The sequence below is a fragment of the Rutilus rutilus genome (genome assembly GCF_951802725.1).
Source record: "Rutilus rutilus genome assembly, chromosome: 8".
NCBI lineage: Eukaryota > Metazoa > Chordata > Actinopteri > Cypriniformes > Leuciscidae > Rutilus > Rutilus rutilus.
Window position 1 is genome coordinate 38,599,789 of NC_140222.1, and position 20,304 is coordinate 38,620,092.

Sequence of the window (20,304 nt, forward strand, 5' to 3'; positions counted from 1 at the left end):
TTTTAACAGCCAGCTGGTGACGCCAACTAGACACTTTTCAGGAGAATTCTGCCACTTGTTTCTGAAATCTCAAATGTTGTATTGTGTTTGATTGCATTTTGTGCTGGATTAAAATGGCTGACTCTGTATGAATAAGGCTTATTTCATAGCTAGTATTTTATCTTGCCACAATACACTGAGAAAATTACTTTCACAATTTTCTCTCAGATTTTGCTTGTAGAATTCACAAATAATTACAAAGAAACAGCAAGTAACACATTTAAGTTAAACAAAATGTTATTTTCTTTTAAACAGACATATAATCTTAATTTACAACTTCGTAACACACTATTATATAGCCTACACACTACTATGTATATATATGTGTGTATTTTTGGCATAATTTGACAATTTTAGCGTGATAGCACATGACACACACACACAGACACACACAAAAAAAACATTTTACTTTTGATTTTGTTTTCTTTACACACACGGCCCATTTCATCTCAGTGTTGCAAAAGTATTATTCGGGCTAAATTGTTTGATGTAGTCGAAATTATGCATGGCAATTTTTTAAGGAAAAAAATCAATATTACTTTTTCATTCTTTGTTTAGATCATAGTTTTAAACATCGTAATTCATATTTTTAATGTTACTTTTTATAGTTTTAGAGTGAAAGTTTAGATCTGGGACAAGGGTAAAACAATCCAATCCATCCATCCAGCCATCTATCCATCCATCCATCCATTCCAACAAATCCAGCCATCTATCCATCCATCCATCCATCCATACAATCCATACAATCCACCCATCCATTTATCTGTCCATCCAATCCACCCATCCATCCATCCATCCATCCATCCAATCCATCCATTCCAATCCAATCCACCCATCCATCCAATCCATCCAATCCAATCATCCATCCAATTCACCCCTTCATCCATCTGGGACATAATAAGTATCTGAATTTGAAGAATAAAACATGATAAACAAACTCACAAAACCAATCAATCAATCCATCCATCCATCCATCCATCCATCCATCCATCCAATCCACCCATCCAGCCATCTATCCATCCATCCATCCATCCATTCCAACAAATCCAGCCATCTAGCCATCCATCCATCCATCCATCCATCCAATCCATCCAATCCACCCATCCATTTATCCATCATCCATCCATCCATCCATCCATCCATCCATCCATCCATCCATCCATTCATCCATGCATCCAATCCAGCCAATCCACCCATCCATTCATCTATCCATCCATCCATCCATCCATCCATCCAATCCACCCATCCACCCATCCACCCAATCCACCCCATCCATCTAATCCACCCATCCATCCATCCATCCATCCAATCCACCCATCCACCCATCCACCCAATCCACCCCATCCATCCAATCCACCCATCCATCCATTCATCCATGCATCCAATCCAGCCAATCCACCCATCCATCCATCCAATCCAATCCATCCATCCATCCAATTCACCCATTCATCCATTTGGGACATAATAAGTGTCTAAATTTGAAGAATAAAACATGATAAACAAAACACAAAACCAATCAATCAATCCATCCATCCATCTAGATATAAAAGTGTCTGAAGTTGAAGAATGAATATAAACAAACAAAGTAAAACAAGAATATATAAGTCTGGAGCACTTTTGGCGCTTTCCACTGCATGGTACGGCTCGGTTCGGCTCGGTACGGTTCGACTCGGCGCGGAACGGTTCGGCTCGCTTTGCTTTTCCACTGCGTGGTACGACTCGACTCAGTACGGCACGGTTCGGCTCGCTTTAGCTCGGTTGCTTTTCCACTGCAGTTAGTACCGCTTCAAAGTGGGTGGGACTGATCGTTATAGTTGCCGTCTTTACTACCATGACATCATCATATTAAATGCGAATTTTTCATTCCGTGTTTCCCCATCCACTACTCGGCAACCAACGAGAGGAACGTCTGCACCTCGTCCACTGACCACGATTCAGCCATTTCTTTCTTTTTTTTTTTTTATACTCAAAGCAAATACTTTTAAAACAGGTGCTACAGTGTTGGCTGTTGTCTACTGGCAATTTAAATCTAGCGGGTTTAGTGTCTCGTGTCGTAAATACAATGACGCTGGTAGAGATGATTCTGTCTGACCAATCAGTGATCTTCAGTGTTTTCACGTCACATTTTAGTATCGGTACGGTACGCTTGGAACCTCAACAGAGGTGGTACCATTTAAAGCGAGCCGAAGCGAGCCATACCGTACCGTACCGTACCATGCAGTGGAAATGCGCCATAAGTGAGCCGTACCGAACCGAGCCGTACCATACCATGCAGTGGAAAAGCACCAAAGCGTGCCGTACCGAACCGAGCCGTACCGTACCATGCAGTGGAAAAGCGCCAAAGCGTGCCGTGCCGTACCGAACCGAGCCGTACCGTACCATGCAGTGGAAAAGCGCCAAAGCGTGCCGTACCGAACCGAGCCGTACAGTACCATGCAGTGGAAAAGCGCCATTTGTGCTTTTTGAAACACTTTGTAAACAACTGAACTTGGCTCATTGTAACTGTGATACAAATGACACTCAACTTCCAACTGGCTGTAATTATCAACCACAAATTAGAGTATCTTTAGCGCTGATTGAAAGCTGCAGCATTCTGACAAAAGAGGCACAGTTTCATGTCATGCACACAAATTTTTACTATCTGAAGCATAGCTGACACTCACTCGCTGATACAACTGTAATTTAAGTGGACACTTAGCCCTTAATGGAGTGTTTATAGGATGTTCATTGCATTCCCTCTCTGGCATGAGCTACGTAACATCCTTAAGATTGTGGTCTTGTTCCAAAAGTAGGCACAGATGGAATTTGGTTTTCTTAAGTCATCATATTGCACCCAGACCGATTCATTCTGCTCGCCTCGAGAGGGAAACCACAACCTCAGCAATGACACGAGTGTATTTTTTTGATGCCTTGGTGTCTGGTGTACCAAAATGAGTATGATTATTGTGTAATTGCCAAGTCTGGATAATTTGAGAAGCGGAGAGGAGTTCAATTCAGTCTCATTATAGCACAATTACAGTTTTCTAACTGTAATTGGCAATAAACCAAAAGTATTATGTTTAAAATTAACATGAAATTAAAACGACTTACTTTCTTAATCCATGTTCCTGCTGCTATTGTGAACGATTCACTAGTTCACATTATCCTAAAAGAATAAAGTTTTCACAATTTCATGTTGGAATATTCCAGCCTAAATAGTTCATTCAGCAGCTTTTTTTTTTTTTTTGGCATAATGTTGTTTATAAAAAATAAAAACTTTTAAAAAGTCAAAGTTATATAATGTATTTATCCAGCAGCCATATCACCCTGTAGCCCAAGACTGGTTGCCCACTGAAGCTAAGCACGATTTGGGGAACATTTCATATTGCGATTATTGAGGTCAATATTGCGATTGTGATATAATAAACAAATGGTTTCATGAGTCAACTTGCTTGGTTCTCAAGGAAAATGCACACAAAATGTATTTCTCAACTCAAACTAGCAACAACAACTAAATGCACAGTGTTTTCAAATTAAAATAATATTTTTTTTACGTTATGTGACACTGTTCTCCAGCTGTTTTATTGACCTCTTTCCGCGGTTAAAAAACACAGATTGATTGATATTATGTATGAGGCATAAACATTTCGGTAAGTTGTACTGTATCTTTCAACACACCTATTGTTCATTCGTGTTTATTTACTATTAACTAGTAAAGAGTAAGAGATGTTCGGTTCACGACCACGATCTGCAAGCGCCAAAACGCTATTGTTTGAATTTCGTAATAAAATTGACAAAATCTGCCGCAAACCGGAAAAAGTCACGACGTGACCATAAGCGCCACACGTGCCACTGCCTGAACTGAAACTGACTGGTCTTCTTTTTATTAGCGGTGTAGAAAATGCAAGAAAGAGGCAAACAGCTCTCAGAGAGAATGTGTCAACAAATGCCTTTATTTATTTCATAAAATCGCAGCATTTTTGCGTCATATAATCGCATAGGCTTGACATCGCGATTGCGATAAGATTAATCGTGCAGCACTAATATTAACCTTTTAAAATAAATCACAGATAGCCGGTTTCATTGGCTTATGTAAAACATCATACCTGTCCAAGAGAGCGTCTATAAATATCCCTTCTGTTTGGTTAGCCTGTGGAGAGATAAGATAATTTACCATTTAGAGCCTGGGACCCATTGACAGTATCCCTGGCCGCCGCTATGATTAATGGTGTGGTCAAATATAGCCAGCCTATTAGTCTCATGTAAAAAGCATCTGGGCACACGGTGTCATGGAGAAAACAAGGGCGGGAATAGAGAAAGCAAGAGGGTTAATAAACAGTGATGCTACATCAGGCAGAACACAGCTGTAATCTGACCACTGGGTCACATTTGAACCGTAACACAGTGTGCTGTTTGGATTCACACGCGCTCCAGGTCTGACAGATGCTCAAGGGCTTCCCCAGAGGGTGACATCTCAAGACGGGGTGATCTATAAAACACCAACCTTGTCTTACCCCAGCTATTGAGATGAAGAAAATCATTTGAATGAATGGGAAACCTTCTATTAATCTTCAAATAACAAAGTTATTAGACAATTTTAAAGTAAAATTACCCTAGTTTTGAAAAATACAAACAAGACATATATATATATATATATATATATATATATATATATACTGTATAAAAATACAACTAAGATTAATAAATATATTAATATATATGTCTTGTTTCTATTTTTCCAAACTAAAAACATATATTTATTAGATCATGTAACAGGACTGAATGAGTGGGGGTGTTTGAAACTATCTACTTTTCATACTAGGTTAATTATATATATATATATATATATATATGTGTGTGTGTGTGTGTGTGTGTGTGTGTGTGTGTGTGTGTGTGTGTGTGTGTGTGTGTGTGTATTAATAATATGGTGTATAAATACATTAAGCTCAACCATTCAACCCTGTTACAGAATGTATATTTTTTTAAACTATCTAATAAATATTTTAGGTTTTAAGAAATAAAAATAAAATGTATATATGTAGAATATATGGTGACTGCATCAACCATTCAACCCTATTTACCTATATACACTCACCTAAAGGATTATTAGGAACACCATACTAATACTGTGTTTGACCCCCTTTCGCCTTCAGAACTGCCTTAATTCTACGTGGCATTGATTCAACAAGGTGCTGAAAGCATTCTTTAGAAATGTTGGCCCATATTGATAGGATAGCATCTTGCAGTTGATGGAGATTTGTGGGATGCACATCCAGGGCACGAAGCTCCCGTTCCACCACATCCCAAAGATGCTCTATTGGGTTGAGATCTGGTGACTGTGGGGGCCATTTTAGTACAGTGAACTCATTGTCATGTTCAAGAAACCAATTTGAAATGATTCGAGCTTTGTGACATGGTGCATTATCCTGCTGGAAGTAGCCATCAGAGGATGGGTACATGGTGGTCATAAAGGGATGGACATGGTCAGAAACAATGCTCAGGTAGGCCGTGGCATTTAAACGATTCCCAATTGGCACTAAGGTACCTAAAGTGTGCCAAGAAAACATCCCTCACACCATTACACCACCACCACCAGCCTGCACAGTGGTAACAAGGCATGATGGATCCATGTTCTCATTTTGTTTACGCCAAATTCTGACTCTACCATCTGAATGTCTCACCAGAAATCGATTTTTCCAGTCTTCAACTGTCCAATTTTGGTGAGCTCGTGCAAATTGTAGCCTCTTTTTCCTATTTGTAGTGGAGATGAGTGGTACCCGGTGGGGTCTTCTGCTGTTGTAGCCCATCCGCCTCAAGGTTGTGCGTGTTGTGGCTTCACAAATGCTTTGCTGCATACCTCGGTTGTAACGAGTGGTTATTTTAGTCAAAGTTGCTCTTCTATCAGCTTGAATCAGTCGGCCCATTCTCCTCTGACCTCTAGCATCAACAAGGCATTTTCGCCCACAGGACTGCCGCATACTGGATGTTTTTCCCTTTTCACACCATTCTTTGTAAACCCTAGAAATGGTTGTGCGTGAAAATCCCAGTAACTGAGCAGATTGTGAAATACTCAGACCAGCCCGTCTGGCACCAACAACCATGCCACGCTCAAAATTGCTTAAATCACCTTTCTTTCCCATTCTGACATTCAGTTTGGAGTTCAGGAGATTGTCTTGACCAGGACCACACCCCTAAATGCATTGAAGCAACTGCCATGTGATTGGTTGATTAGATAATTGCATTAATGAGAAATTGAACAGGTGTTCCTAATAATCCTTTAGGTGAGTGTATATATATAAATTTCTTTATTTTTTGAGAAATAAAAAAAGATGAATGCAGAATGACCTACAAACCAACATTTGTTCCCCTGAGTTATAGTTAAATTGGCAATCCTGTTGCAGAACTGCTACCCATTTATTTATTTATTTATTTAAATTTTACTTTAATTTGTCTGGAAAGTTTGATGTAAAGTCTCACTGTCGTCCAATTACAGTTTTCTAATTCTAATTGACAGTAAACAGAATGTGTTGTTTAAAATCAAAATGAAATGTCCCAAATGTGGGGGGGAAGGGGAAAGAATATAAAATGAATATAACATAAAAATTCTCATACAACATTCAGTTTGACCTTATGAGATTGTAAATCAAATTTTCTGAAGGTAAAGCCAATTATTTGTTGATTTACATCGTGCACTGCATTCGTAGAAAGCATTCGTAATGAAAGAAACATGGAAGTGGATGTTTTGGTTGACGTGTTGGCCATTTTTATTTTGAGGTTGGGTTTCGATTTGCCCTTACAGACCTTGACTCCTTACTTTGCATATTGCAGCAAATCATCAAGGAAACACCCACTGTCAGTCCCGATCAGCATTAACGGATGCTGTCTATGGCAAATTACAGTGCCCAAAGATATTTCAATGGAGCAAAAACTCAACCTTATTGAATATTCATGAGATGGCTCTCTCCATCATTGAATATTCATCCATATGGTACTCAAGTCCACTACAAATGACCGAAACTTCACACTCAGTATTCCAATATGGAACTGAAAATTGCATAAGTAGATATCTTTACAAATTGAATCAAGTCTTTTGTGCTTCACTTGACCCCAGCAGTTTATTACTCATATAAAAAATAAAAAAAACATACAATTCTGCCTTCTTAACATGCCTTTACTGCAAGATGTGATTTAGAATCAATTCTTTATCCATTTTTCATCTTCTAGAACACATTACTAATGGATTGTTGTCTCAGCGGTGTGTTTGAATTAATAACTTTTGTTGTCAATATTTTTTTTGAGGAAATTAACAATGCTAAAAGAGCAGATATGAGACGTGTTAGGCCACATGCTTCTCTCACTTTTCAGACCTTATATCCAAGCAGGAAAGGCCTACAGCATTACAGATGTTAGCATAAAATCAACAGACTGCACAAAAAGCTGCTCGGCTTCAAAACAGTCAAAGCCTGTGTGACTTAAAGAGAGAATTTTCAATGGGGAAAAAAAAGTCAGGGTTTGTTTGAAGATGACTTGGAAGAGTTTCCTTCAGAGGATTTTTCGTTACTGATATACAGGGATGAAGGTGGAGTGACTTACACTGGCCAGTTGTTGTTGTTTTTAACTTCCAGCGATGTCATTCATAGTACACACATTTTTTTTTATCTTTTTTTTTTTTTTTTTTTTTGCATTGTGGTAATATTGAGGTGATTAAATAAAATAAAATATTAAATGTTGTATTAAGACAAGACGCCACAGGTGAATATGGTAAAAATGTTAACTAACAGATACCACCATGATTGACCCTGTTGATTAAATCCCAGTGCATTAAGAGAATTGTTTTATATTAATAGTTTTCTGAAATGTTATGATGTATGTATCATTATCTAATTAAATCCAGAAACAGAAATCTGAACAATGGATAAAAGCAAATATATTGTGAGTCAAAGGTTTTGGATCTCTTCTTATCACTTTTTATTATCTTTTTATAGAAAATACTGTCAACAGCCAGAAACAATTAACAACATATTTTTACAATCTGAGCAGAGTAGACCAATCGAAACAGACTGGGCCATCTGACCAATCAGAGCAGAGTAGACCAATCACAACAGACTGGCCATCTGACCAATCAGAGCAGAGTAGACCAATCACAACAGACTGGGTCATCTGACCAATCAGAGCAGAGTAGACCAATCACAACAGACTGGCCGTCTGACTAATCAGAGCAGAGTAGACCAATCACAACAGACTGGGTCATCTGACCAATCAGAGCAGAGTAGACCAATCACAGCAGACTGGGTCATTTGACCAATCAGAGCAGAGTAGACCGATCACAACAGACTGGGTCATCTGACCAATCAGAGCAGAGTAGACCAATCACAACAGACTAGGTCATCTGACCAATCAGAGCAGAGTAGACCAATCACAACAGACTGGCCATCTGACCAATCAGAGCAGAGTAGACCAATCACAACAAACTGGGTCAATCTGACCAATCAGAGCAGAGTAGACCAATCACAACAAACTGGGAAATCTGACCATCTATAGTTAAATTGATATAAAAATAGGATGTTGTTCATTGTTGTCAGGTCTGTTAGGTTCTGTTTATGTTCATGTCTTTTATTTTGAAGTTCGCATAGTCATGTTTCTTGTCATGTCATGTGATTCCCTTGGCCCTCATGTAACCTCGGCATGTGCTTCCTTTGCTTCATGTGTTTTGCTCTGGTTCACTGTTTGACTGCTTCCAAACATGTCTTGTAACGTCATTAGATTTTGAGTATGTATAGCCGTCATGGTGCACTGCCATAGTCTCCTGCCTAGCTTTGCTGTTGTCTTTGTAACCCGCTGTTGGTGAGTTTTGTCATGTTCTGTTCAAGTCAAGTTGAAGTCTCCGGTTTATGTCATGTTTTAATCATTTTTCAATAAAACTGCACTTAGGTTTTCATCCTCGACTCGCCATCAGTGGATTAACGTTACAACTGTATTACAGTAATGAGAAAAACTTTCTCAATTCTCATTAAAAATAATGCTCTTATCAGTAACTTCAAATAGTCCCTAAATAGACCTCATTTTATAAATGAACTGAAATTTCAACCAAAATTTATTTTCTCATATTTCCTCACTGTGATTTTCGTATCACGATGCTATACAGACAAAACTACAACAGTCCAAAATGAAGTCTGCACCCAAACAATCTTGCCTTACTCCATCATAATGAACCATAACACTGCAGCAGATTCAGCTGCGGTTCCACTCTGCTCAATAAGATCATTTTGTCCACGCTAGATATCTTTTAAAGATTACTGTGGTGTGAATTCGTCATATGTAACAGATAGGCCTTGAGCTAAGACCTTTTTCTCTTCTTTTTTTTTTGTTTTTTTTCGATGTGCGCAGAATGCAAACCTATCACTCATAGAGAAAGCAGAAAACCCCACATTGATGGCACGTTAGAGAGATGTGATACTGCTGACGGTAAACACACACACACACACACAAACACAACAAAAACTTGCTTAATGTTAAATGTTTGGCAACAGTTCTTCTAACCCTAATTGACGGAGTGTGTAGCTTTTCATTTCTTTAACAATCAAGTAGGAAGACACATCATGGCCATATTCCAGGATGACAATGTCAAGATTCATCAAGCTCAGACTGTGAAAGAATGAAGAAGAATTTTCTCACATAAATTGTCTCCTCTGAGTCCAGAGCTAAAATTCATTGAAAGTCTTTGGGATGTGCTGGAGGAGACTTTACAGAGTGCTGGACTCTTGCATTGACAATACAAGATCTTGACCAAAAACTAATGCACCTCTTGATGGAAATAAATGTTGTGATGTTATTTTCATCAAGAGGTGCATCATTATATATATATATAAAACACAGAAAAACTCGTCGTTATGTATTCTGATCCACACACAGATCCATACTGTATCCGTACTCATTCTTAAGATGAAAAAGGCTTGAAAAACAATCCTAAGTGCCTTACTTTCGCTACTACAGCGAACACAGCGTCTGCACACACATGCAGCCGAGTCAAGACATTATTTTCATTTAGGTGAGATCTGGGAAGACTTGCTTACACAAAAAAAACCCTGCGCTTTGTGCCTGAAACTCAGCTCTTATATACACACACACACACACACTTCACAGCGTCTGCGTCTCTGCCACAGCGGAAGAGCTTCATTTGTATTCCGCACGACTCTTGCCAGGTAAGTAATGACAAGCAGCAAAGGCCAGCGTGTCACAGCTCCTCTCAGCTGGGACGGCCCGCTGACGTCAGGCCTGCAGATGAGCCTGCTTCCCCTCTAATGAGCCCGCCCGTTCGCCTCTCAGGATTGTACATCATCTCCTGTGTTCCCTGACCAGGTTCAGGTAATAGTCATGGGAATCCACGGCTATTTCTCTTCTCTCACGGATTCCAGACTCATTTGCATTTGAAAAGCCGCGTCCTTTTGTGGGGTTAAGCATAATGAGGCTGGTGAATTAAGTGATCACCAGCGACAAGGAGTATTTGATTCGGCTGCAGAGAGCAACAGTGACTGCATGGCCTTGGTTTCAGCAGGGTTTTTCTCATTCATTTTCTTTAAACTCACTCACTCATTCATTTTATTCACTCACTCTACTCACTCTACTCACTCACTCTACTCACTCAACCAATCTACTCACTCAACCACTCTACTCACTCACCTCACTCATTCCACTCACTCACTCACTCACTCACTCACTCACTCACTCACTCACTCACTCACTCACTCACTCACTCACTCAACCACTCTACTCACTCACCTCACTCATTCCACTCACTCACTCACTCACTCACTCACTCACTCACTCACCCACTCTACTCAACCACTCTACTTACTCACTCACTCACTCACTCACTCACTCACCTCACTCATTCCACTCACTCACTCACTCACTCACTCACTCACTCACTCACTCACTCACTCACTCACTCACTCACTCACTCAACCACTCTACTTACTCACTCACTCACTCACTCACTCACTCACTCACTCTCTCTACTCAATCACTCACTCCACTCACTCACTCATTCTACTCACTCACTCACTCTACTCACTCACTCCACTCAATCACTCACTCTACTCACTCATTCCACTCACTCATTCCACTCACTCACTCACTCATTCCACTCACTCACTCATTCCACTCACTCACTCATTCCACTCACTCACTCATTCACTCACTCACTCACTCACTCACTCACTCACTCACTCACTCACTCTAGTCAATCACTCACTCCACTCACTCACTCACTCACTCACTCACTCACTCACTCATTCCACTCAATCACTCACTCACTCTATTCACTCCACTCACTCATTCTACTCAATCACTCACTCCACTCACTCACTCACCTCACTCTACTCACTCACTCACTCACTCACTCATTCATTCTACCCACTCCACTCACTCACTCATTCTACTCAATCACTCACTCCACTCACTCACTCACCTCACTCACCTCACTCTACTCACTCACTCACTCACCTCACTCACCTCACTCACCTCACTCATTCAATCACTCACTCGCCCACTTACCCACCCACTCACTCACTCTCTCACAATTAAAATATATTATAGAAAATATAATTAGAATAAATTAATAAATTAGTTTTAACATATGAATATATTTCATATAATAATATAAAATAAATACTATAATATATTTAATTGTTAACTTTTAATATTAAATGTTTAAATAATAATTAATATCTCTACATTTTTATTTGAAAAATATTCAAATATATACAACATATATATATATATACAGTGAGTGAGTAGAATGAGAATATATACAGTGAGTAGAATGAGTGAGTGAGTAAAGTGAGTATATCCTAGCAGATTGAGAGTGTACTGTAGAGAGACCAACTCGATTATGTTATGATATTCGCAGTGAAATTAAAATTGGAAATGTTGCCTTGGTAACTATCTGAAATAAAATAAGTGTAATTTAAAGTACTAGAATTACCATAACTAAAACTGAAATCAAAATAGAAATATTTTATTATTATTATTATTATTATTATTAATAATAAATGACAAAAGCACATACTGTAACTAAAAGCTAATTTAAATAAAAGTATTACAATAGTATATTAACAATGCTAAAATAACTGATGATTGGTGAATTTGTTTTAGGGATTATGGGCAATGTAGTTTTTCACTGGGAATTGCTCATGATAGGTCTGTGCTTAAAGGTTTGGATGATACTGTTAAAACTAATTTCCTCTATGAAAAAAAAAAAAAAATGAATGGGATTTCCAGAACCAGACTGTTGCGCTCTACAGAATGTTTATCAAGGCATAAAACAGCATCCTCTGTCTTCTTAGAAACATAATTAAAAGGTTCTAAGAAATAGGAATGTTTTGGTGTCAGAGCCCGTCATCGTATCTGACGTCTGTACAGGCTCAAATCAGCTGGCTCTATTATTTCGGTAATTGCTTTTCAGTCCCGGCACTGAGGAGAAAAACGCAGAGCCGTCCGTCTCATATGCAGATAATGAGCAAATGTCCTTATGTTAAATAAATGTCTTTTAAAAGATTGTTGTGGGACATTGATTCTGATCCTTAACTGTGCTATTAATACCTATTTGCCCTTCTGTTCCCCGAGACGGCAGCGCTCTCCCCGTGATGAAATATAATTTTTCATTTCTTCGGGAAGGGATGAAAAATGGATGATCTTAGAGGTACAAAAGCCGGAGTCTAGATTGCCTGCAGCTTGCAAACAGGTATCACAAAATAGAGCCATTACGGCAACATCAGCCCGCAAATGGATTTGAAATTGAGTGGAAAACCATGCGACTCTTAGCTGTCTTGAAGGGAATTATAGAGAGTAAAACATTCACGCCCCGGGAAAATGGCCAAAACTAAATGAAAGAAGGGGTGACACTTACGCACCAATACGCTTTCAATTGCCTGGACTAAAAAGATGCAAATCAGATTTTTACAAAAAAAAAAAAAAAAAAAAAAAGAGCCTACCAGTAAAAGATTTACATTAATTCTGCTTCAGTTCATTTTACCTTCACGTTATTGTGCAAGATTCAATCCCCCACGGAAAGCGATTCTATTGGCTGATAGAAGTCGCTTTGGGAATTTTATTTGGTGCCTGGCCACAAATCCTATACAACATCGCTGTCCATGTCTTATATGAACAGTTGATTCACTGAATCACTTGTTTCAGATGCTTCATTTAGTTGAAAAGGTTAAACAGGATTCATTTCAGACCTGCAGTATTTTACCACTTTTTAAAAGTTATATATAAATGAGCAATATCACACGAGTAGCAGTACGGCTGTGATTATATATTATATTAACTTAACTACATTCTCGCCGAAAAACTCTTAAAACTACATTTCCTGACATTAAACATAGTTTGAGTTGAGATGAGTGAGGTGAGTGAGTAGAGTGAGTGGAATGAGTGAGGTGAGTGAGTAGAGTGAGTGAGTGAGTGAGTGAGTGAGTGAGTGAGTGAGTGAGTGAGTGAGTGAGTGAGTGAGTGAGTGAATGGAGTGAGTAGAATGAGTGAGTGAGTGGAGTGAGTAGAATGAATGAGTGAGTAAGTGAGTGAGTGAGTGAGTAGAGTGAGTGATTGAGTAGAATGAGTGAGTGAGTGAGTGAGTGAGTGAGTGAGTGAGTGAGTGAGTGAGTGAGTGAGTGAGTGAGTGAGTGAGTGAGTGAGTGGAATGAGTAGAGTGGCTGAGTAGAGTGGTTGAGTGAGTAGAATGAGTGAGTGAGTGAGTGAGTGAGTGAGTGAGTGAGTGAGTGAGTGAGTGAGTGAGTGAGTGAGTGAGTGGAGTGAGTAGAATGAATGAGTGAGTGGAGTGAAAAGAGTGAGTGAGTGAGTGAGTGAGTAGAGTGAGTGAGTGATTGAGTGGAATGAGTGAGTAGAGTGAGTGAGTGAGTAGAATGAGTGAGTGAGTGAGTGAGTGAGTGAGTAGAATGAGTGAGTGAGTGAGTGAGTGAGTAGATTGAGTGATTGAGTGGAATGAGTGAGGTGAGTGAGTGAGTGAGTAGAATGAGTGAGTGAGTGAGTAGATTGAGTGAGTGAGTGGAATGAGTGAGGTGAGTGAGTAGAGTGGTTGAGTGAGTAGAGTGAGTGAGTAGAGTGAGTGAGTAGAGTGAGTGAGTGAGTGAGTGAGTGAGTGAGTGAGTGGAATGAGTGAGTGGAATGAGTAGAGTGGCTGAGTAGAGTGGTTGAGTGAGTAGAATGAGTGAGTGAGTGAGTGAGTGGAGTGAGTAGAATGAATGAGTGAGTGGAGTGAAAAGAGTGAGTGAGTGAGTGAGTGAGTGAGTGAGTAGAGTGAGTGAGTGATTGAGTGGAATGAGTGAGTAGAGTGAGTGAGTGAGTAGAATGAGTGAGTGAGTGAGTGAGTAGATTGAGTGATTGAGTGGAATGAGTGAGGTGAGTGAGTGAGTAGAATGAGTGAGTGAGTGAGTAGATTGAGTGAGTGAGTGGAATGAGTGAGGTGAGTGAGTAGAGTGGTTGAGTGAGTAGAGTGAGTGAGTAGAGTGAGTGAGTAGAGTGAGTGAATAAAATGAATGAATGAGTGAGTTTAAAGAAAATGAATGAGAAAAATATCGCATGGCTAGAAAACGCTCTCAGCCAATCAGATTCGAGAACCAGACAAAACTGTTGTATAGAATCAAATAAAAATATTTACTCCCAATACTTACTACAAAGTATTTACTACAAACCATTGTTGTCATTGTTAACTAAAACTAAAATTGCTTTTTTTATTAATTAAAATAGTTTACAGGAAATAAAAGTATTACAAAAAAAAAAAAAAACATTTAGTTGAAAATAAATCAGATTGAGTACATTAAACAAGCAATTACTATTTCAGTCTTTCTACTTCAAACATTTAATGTTTAATTCGATGTGTAACTTGCCATTTCTTTGTAATTATGTGTGAAATTTACTAGCAATTTCTAAGTGAAAATTGTTTCAAACACCCTTTTTTTTTTTCTTTTTTTTTTTTGTCTAGATGAAAAAGTTAAACTTAAAAACATTAATGAACATTAAAAATGTTGTATTGGTAACTAACTGAAAGTTTAAGTTGAAGAACTAAAACTACTACAACTAAAAGTAAAAGAAAAAGTTTTCTCAGCAATATTTATTTTCAATGTTATACGGTAGGGGGCGCAGTTACGCATCTTATAATGCGTTTAAGTCCATCCCACTGTCTCGTTCACTCGGATGTGCATCATTGCTTACGTTGCACGAGTGCCCACTACTGGTGAACCCTTGTAATGGGTTTAAATGGAATGCACTAATGATAACTTGTGGGTAAATCGAGTGCAAGCACTGCAAGTTGCTGTTGACGTCATAATCATGTTGCATTTTGGTCTATGAACTGAAGTGTACATATGAGTAGACTCGCGAGAGTCTGTTCAAAATAAACTTTCCTCATCCACTTGACGAAGTAGAACGCACTACAAAATGGTGGCAGGGATTCTCCCCAGAGGAAAGGCTTAGGGGAGTTTGAGAGTGTATGTGTAAAAGTGGAGTTAAACAGCCCAGAAAGAGCAGATAGAAGTATTGCTTTCACACAAGTAATCTAACGCGATCATCAAATATTCAAAGCATAGAGATCAAAACTGCCTAACATTGCCGAATGAAAGGTCGAACCCATGAAGAGTTAACGACTGTGAAGCTTTAGGGGTGTTGATGAACGCGATCTACTCTATGATTTGATCGTCGTTCCGGAGCTTGTCTGGAAAAACTGTGTGAAGATTCTTCAAACTTTCTTCTTTCTTTCTTCCATAGATAAAGTACATGCATTTGGGTTTGGAACGACATGAGGGTGAATAAAAAACGAAAGAATTTCAATTCTCTCTGTGAAATATCGACAAACACAAGTGACACGGAAGTACTAGTTGAAGCCGAAAAACTGATGCGCATTGTAAACAAGTACGAAATCAAGCCTTACCTTTTCTGCAGATTGTGCCGTCCCAAAGAAAATGGGAATGAAGGCGAGCCACACGATGCAAGTGGTGTACATGGTAAAGCCGATGGGTTTGGCTTCGTTGAAGTTTTCCGGAACGCCTCGCGTCTTGATGGCATATACCGTACATGTTACCATCAGCAAGATGCTGTATCCTAGAGAGCAAATGATTTGTAGGTCTGTAATGTCACACTTGAGAACCCCTCGGGCCTTGTCGGGGTTTATGGTCTTCTGCTCGTCGTAATCGATTATGGTGTTCGGAGGATCCACTCCGAACCATATGAGGACCCCTAAGAGCTGGAAGGAGATGAGGCTAGACGTGATCGCTAACTGGGACGTCGGGCTGATCAGTTTAGGCGGAGTAACCGACCTCTTCCCTTCCTCGAAGATCCGGTAAATTCGATTGGTCTTAGTGAGCAGAGCGGCGTAGCTGATACACATTCCCAACCCAAGGAAGATTCGTCTAAAGGAGCAAACGGCCACATCCGGTGTGGCGATCATTACAAAGGTGATGATGTAACACAGGAATATCCCGGTCAGCAGAACGTAGCTAAGCTCCCTCCCGGACGCTCTTACGATCGGGGTGTCGTTGTAGCGGATGAACGTCGCCATGACGAAGATGGTGGCGATGATACCGAGCATTGCCAGGAAGACTGGAATGATGGACCAGGGAGAATGCCACTCCAGCTTGACGATCGGGATGGGCTGGCAGGCCGTCCGGTTGGGGTTGGGACGCATGTTGTACGAGCACAGCTTGCAGGACGTCTCGTCGTACTGGTACTGGTAGCCGTCGCAGGGCTCGCAGTGCCAGCAGCACGGCATGCCTTTCACCATCTTCTTGCGTTGACCCATCTTACAGGGCAGACTGCAGACCGAGCTGGGTATTTCCATCTCACCGTTGGGCCACTGCATGTCATCGATCTAAAGAGATGGAGACAAATCAGCATGTTGGTCAATGACATTGTAATTTTTTTTTTTTTTTTTTTTTTTTATAAATGAAATGGATAAATCATATACAATGAATTGAATACACCACTTTAATTATGAGTCTTGAGTTTCTGAATTTTAAATTTATTTATTTTTTGTTTTTTTTGTTTTTTGTTATGACGCGAACATGTCAGGGTGATACATCGGCCCTTATATCATAATAAAAAAGAAAAAAATCCTAATCAAAATTAAATTCTTGAAAAGAAATTCTTATAAAAATAAAAAAAAAGCATAAATATCACAACAACAAAAAAACAACAAAAAAAACAAAAACAAAAAAACACAAAACAATATTAAATACTAAACAAAACACAAATAAATTAAATTAAACAAAACATAACAAAACTAAACAAAACAAAACATAACTAAACAAAAAACAAAAAAACTAAAAACAAAAAAACAAAACAAAACACAAAACAACTAAATTAAAAACCCCAAAAAACTAAAAAAAAACTAAACTAAACTAAACAAACAAACAAACAAACAAACAAACAATAAATAAATAAATAAATAAATAAATAAATAAATAAATCATAATAGACTCATGTCATGACTCTGTGTCAAGATCAAAAAGTCTCTGAAAATATCAGATAATTTGACTGGTAGTGCATTTCAAAGTCATGCAAAGCTCTGTTTTTATTTTTTTAAGACTTTATATTACAATTTCAGAAGAAATACTTTAAGAGCAACATAACCAACATGCCCTTTTTTTGTTTTCTTAACAAGTTAATTATACACACCCATTAAAGGGCGTAAATGCTTTTAAGTGTGATCACAGGGAAGAAAAGAAAACTGCACAATTTTGAGCCTGCTCATTGCTTTCCATCCACTCCCTTATACCTCCTTTAATATGCACTTTGAATTTCATGCCTTTCATTCAAACATTGCTGATTGCAGTGTGATTACCAATGATTTCTTTTAGCCCTTCATGGCAACAATCACCATGGAGACGGGTGCATCTTAATGAAAACAGGCAATAAGAGGGTGGCGAGAGAAATGTGGGAAATGCCGCTTTTTGGAATGCGTGAATAAATCACATAACATAATAAAAGAGCATTAAAAACACTGAGTGAACTTCGCAGTGATTACAGGTTTGGATTCAGTGGAGAAAAATCACTTTCAACAAGAGGCCTGCATGAAAATATAGAATAAAATACACAGGATTAGACAAACAAAGAATTGTTCATTTAAAAGAACAGTTCACCCAAAATTGAATTTGAGGCCAGGTTTTCTTTTAAGGTGGGATCCGGTCCTTTAAGAGCATTCTGTCATCAATTTGCTTATGCTTTATTAAACTATCAATGAATAGTTTGACTGAAAACAACTCTAACACCCAAATTCTGGTATTGATGGCTTTACCAGAGGATAGCCAGGGGAAATTAGCTGCAGAGTAACATCCTATTACACCTGGCTATTATTGGGTTGTGTCTGCTTTCAGGAGCACAGAGCATTTCGCTGTTTCCGTGGGTGTGAATGTCGGACTGACACCTGGAGACGGCGTAATGAAAAGCCACATCAATCCAGATGACGCACTCCGGAGCCGGGCTGATTGGACACGGAGAGCGTTCTGTCGTCCAAACAAAAGCAGAAAGACAGCGCAGTTAATTTAGCCACTGAATCCCATCTAGGGGTCGGGGTGGAGAGGCACGAGGAAGAATGAGAGGACTTTTCTTCTCGTTCATGCTCTCTGAATCTTATTTTAAATTCCTTGCACCATCTTATCTCCTTTCTTGCTGTCGTTGTTTTTTTTAGTTTTTTACTCTCTTGCAACAATGCGGCGATCCTTTATCGGGCATCAGGGTTGGATAGATTCAGAATTTAACTTTTTAATTCATGACAAGTATTTGAATTAAAATGAGAAGAAGAGGAATTTACTAAAGAAATATAAAAAGATTCAGGGGATACACAAAATGGCTGATAGACAGACATATAGACAGATAGATAGATAGATAATTAGATAGAAAGAACGATAGATAGATAGAACGATAGATAGATAGATAGATAGATAGATAGATAGATAGATAGATAGATAGATAGATAGATAGATAGATAGATAGATAGATAGATAGAACAGTAGAACGATGGATGGATGGATGGATGGATGGATGATGGATGGATGGAATGATAGAACAATGCTGGATGGAACGATAGATAGAATGATAGATAGAATGATGGATGGATGGATGGATGGATGGATAGATAGAACGATAGATAGAACGGACAATAGAACGATAGAACGATAGATAGATAGAACGATAGAACGATAGAACGATAGATAGATAGATAGATAGATAGATAGATAGATAGATAGATAGACAGACAGATAGACAGACAGACAGACAGATAGATAGATAGATAGACAGACAGATAGATGCACAGACAAATAGAACGATAGAAAGAAGTATGGATGGATGGATGGATAGATAGAACGATAGAACGATGGATGGATGGATAGATAGAACAATAGAATGATAGAACGATGGATGGATGGATGGATGGATGGATGATGGATGGATGGAACGATAGATAGAATGATAGATAGAATGATGGATGGATGGATGGATGGATAGAACGATAGAACGATAGATAGAACGAACGATCGATAGAACGATAGAACGATAGATAGATAGATAGATAGATAGATAGATAGATAGATAGATAGATAGATAGATAGATAGATAGATGCACAGACAAATAGAACGATAGATAGAAGGATGGATGGATGGATGGATGGATGGATGGATGGATGGATGGAACGATGGATGGATGAATGGATATTACCGAAAAATTGTAAGTGTGTGTTTTTTAACACTAATTACAGTGTCACAGTTAGCTTAGCAACATGCTAAGATCAAAATCTACCAACATCGTTCACTTATAAGGTTCCATGACTGAACGGATGATGCCTTAGAAGGCTTACTTCAGAATCTTAATAAAAACTACCACCTAAAAACTTAATTTCACGACTCTACATCATGTTTGTTACCAAAATGAATTTTCAATTTAAGAAGTCCAATTCCAAATGTCCCTCAACCCTGGCACACAAACACGTGCGCAAAGATTACGCAAAAATATCCGCATTTCGATGAGCCTAAAAATCGTGCTATTCCCATTAGCTCCATTACAAAAGCTAGCATGATATCAGATGGCTAAAGCATGACACGTACATGCAAAGATGAAAAACGCATACATCCACACCCTCATGAGATCAGCTTGCCAGGAGCAACAGTCAGAGCAGAATCAATTATTTACCCAGAACACCAAATATCTCTCTGATAGAACAGAGACAACAGAGACAGCAGTGCTGCTCTAAATTATTGAAGCGTTCGCTCAGATGA

General features: G+C 38.8%; 1 protein-coding gene across 2 annotated transcripts in view; it reads right to left on the reverse strand.

The window, feature by feature from the left end:
- The window catches only part of grm7 (glutamate metabotropic receptor 7), a 219,351-nt gene that overhangs the window by 31,261 nt on the left and 167,786 nt on the right, over positions 1 to 20,304 (reverse strand). For both annotated transcript variants that reach the window (XM_084415672.1, XM_084415671.1), the window contains exon 8: positions 15,965 to 16,900. In XM_084415672.1, the coding sequence (XP_084271798.1) occupies positions 15,965 to 16,900 (936 nt within the window). The remainder of the gene's footprint in view (positions 1 to 15,964; positions 16,901 to 20,304) is intronic.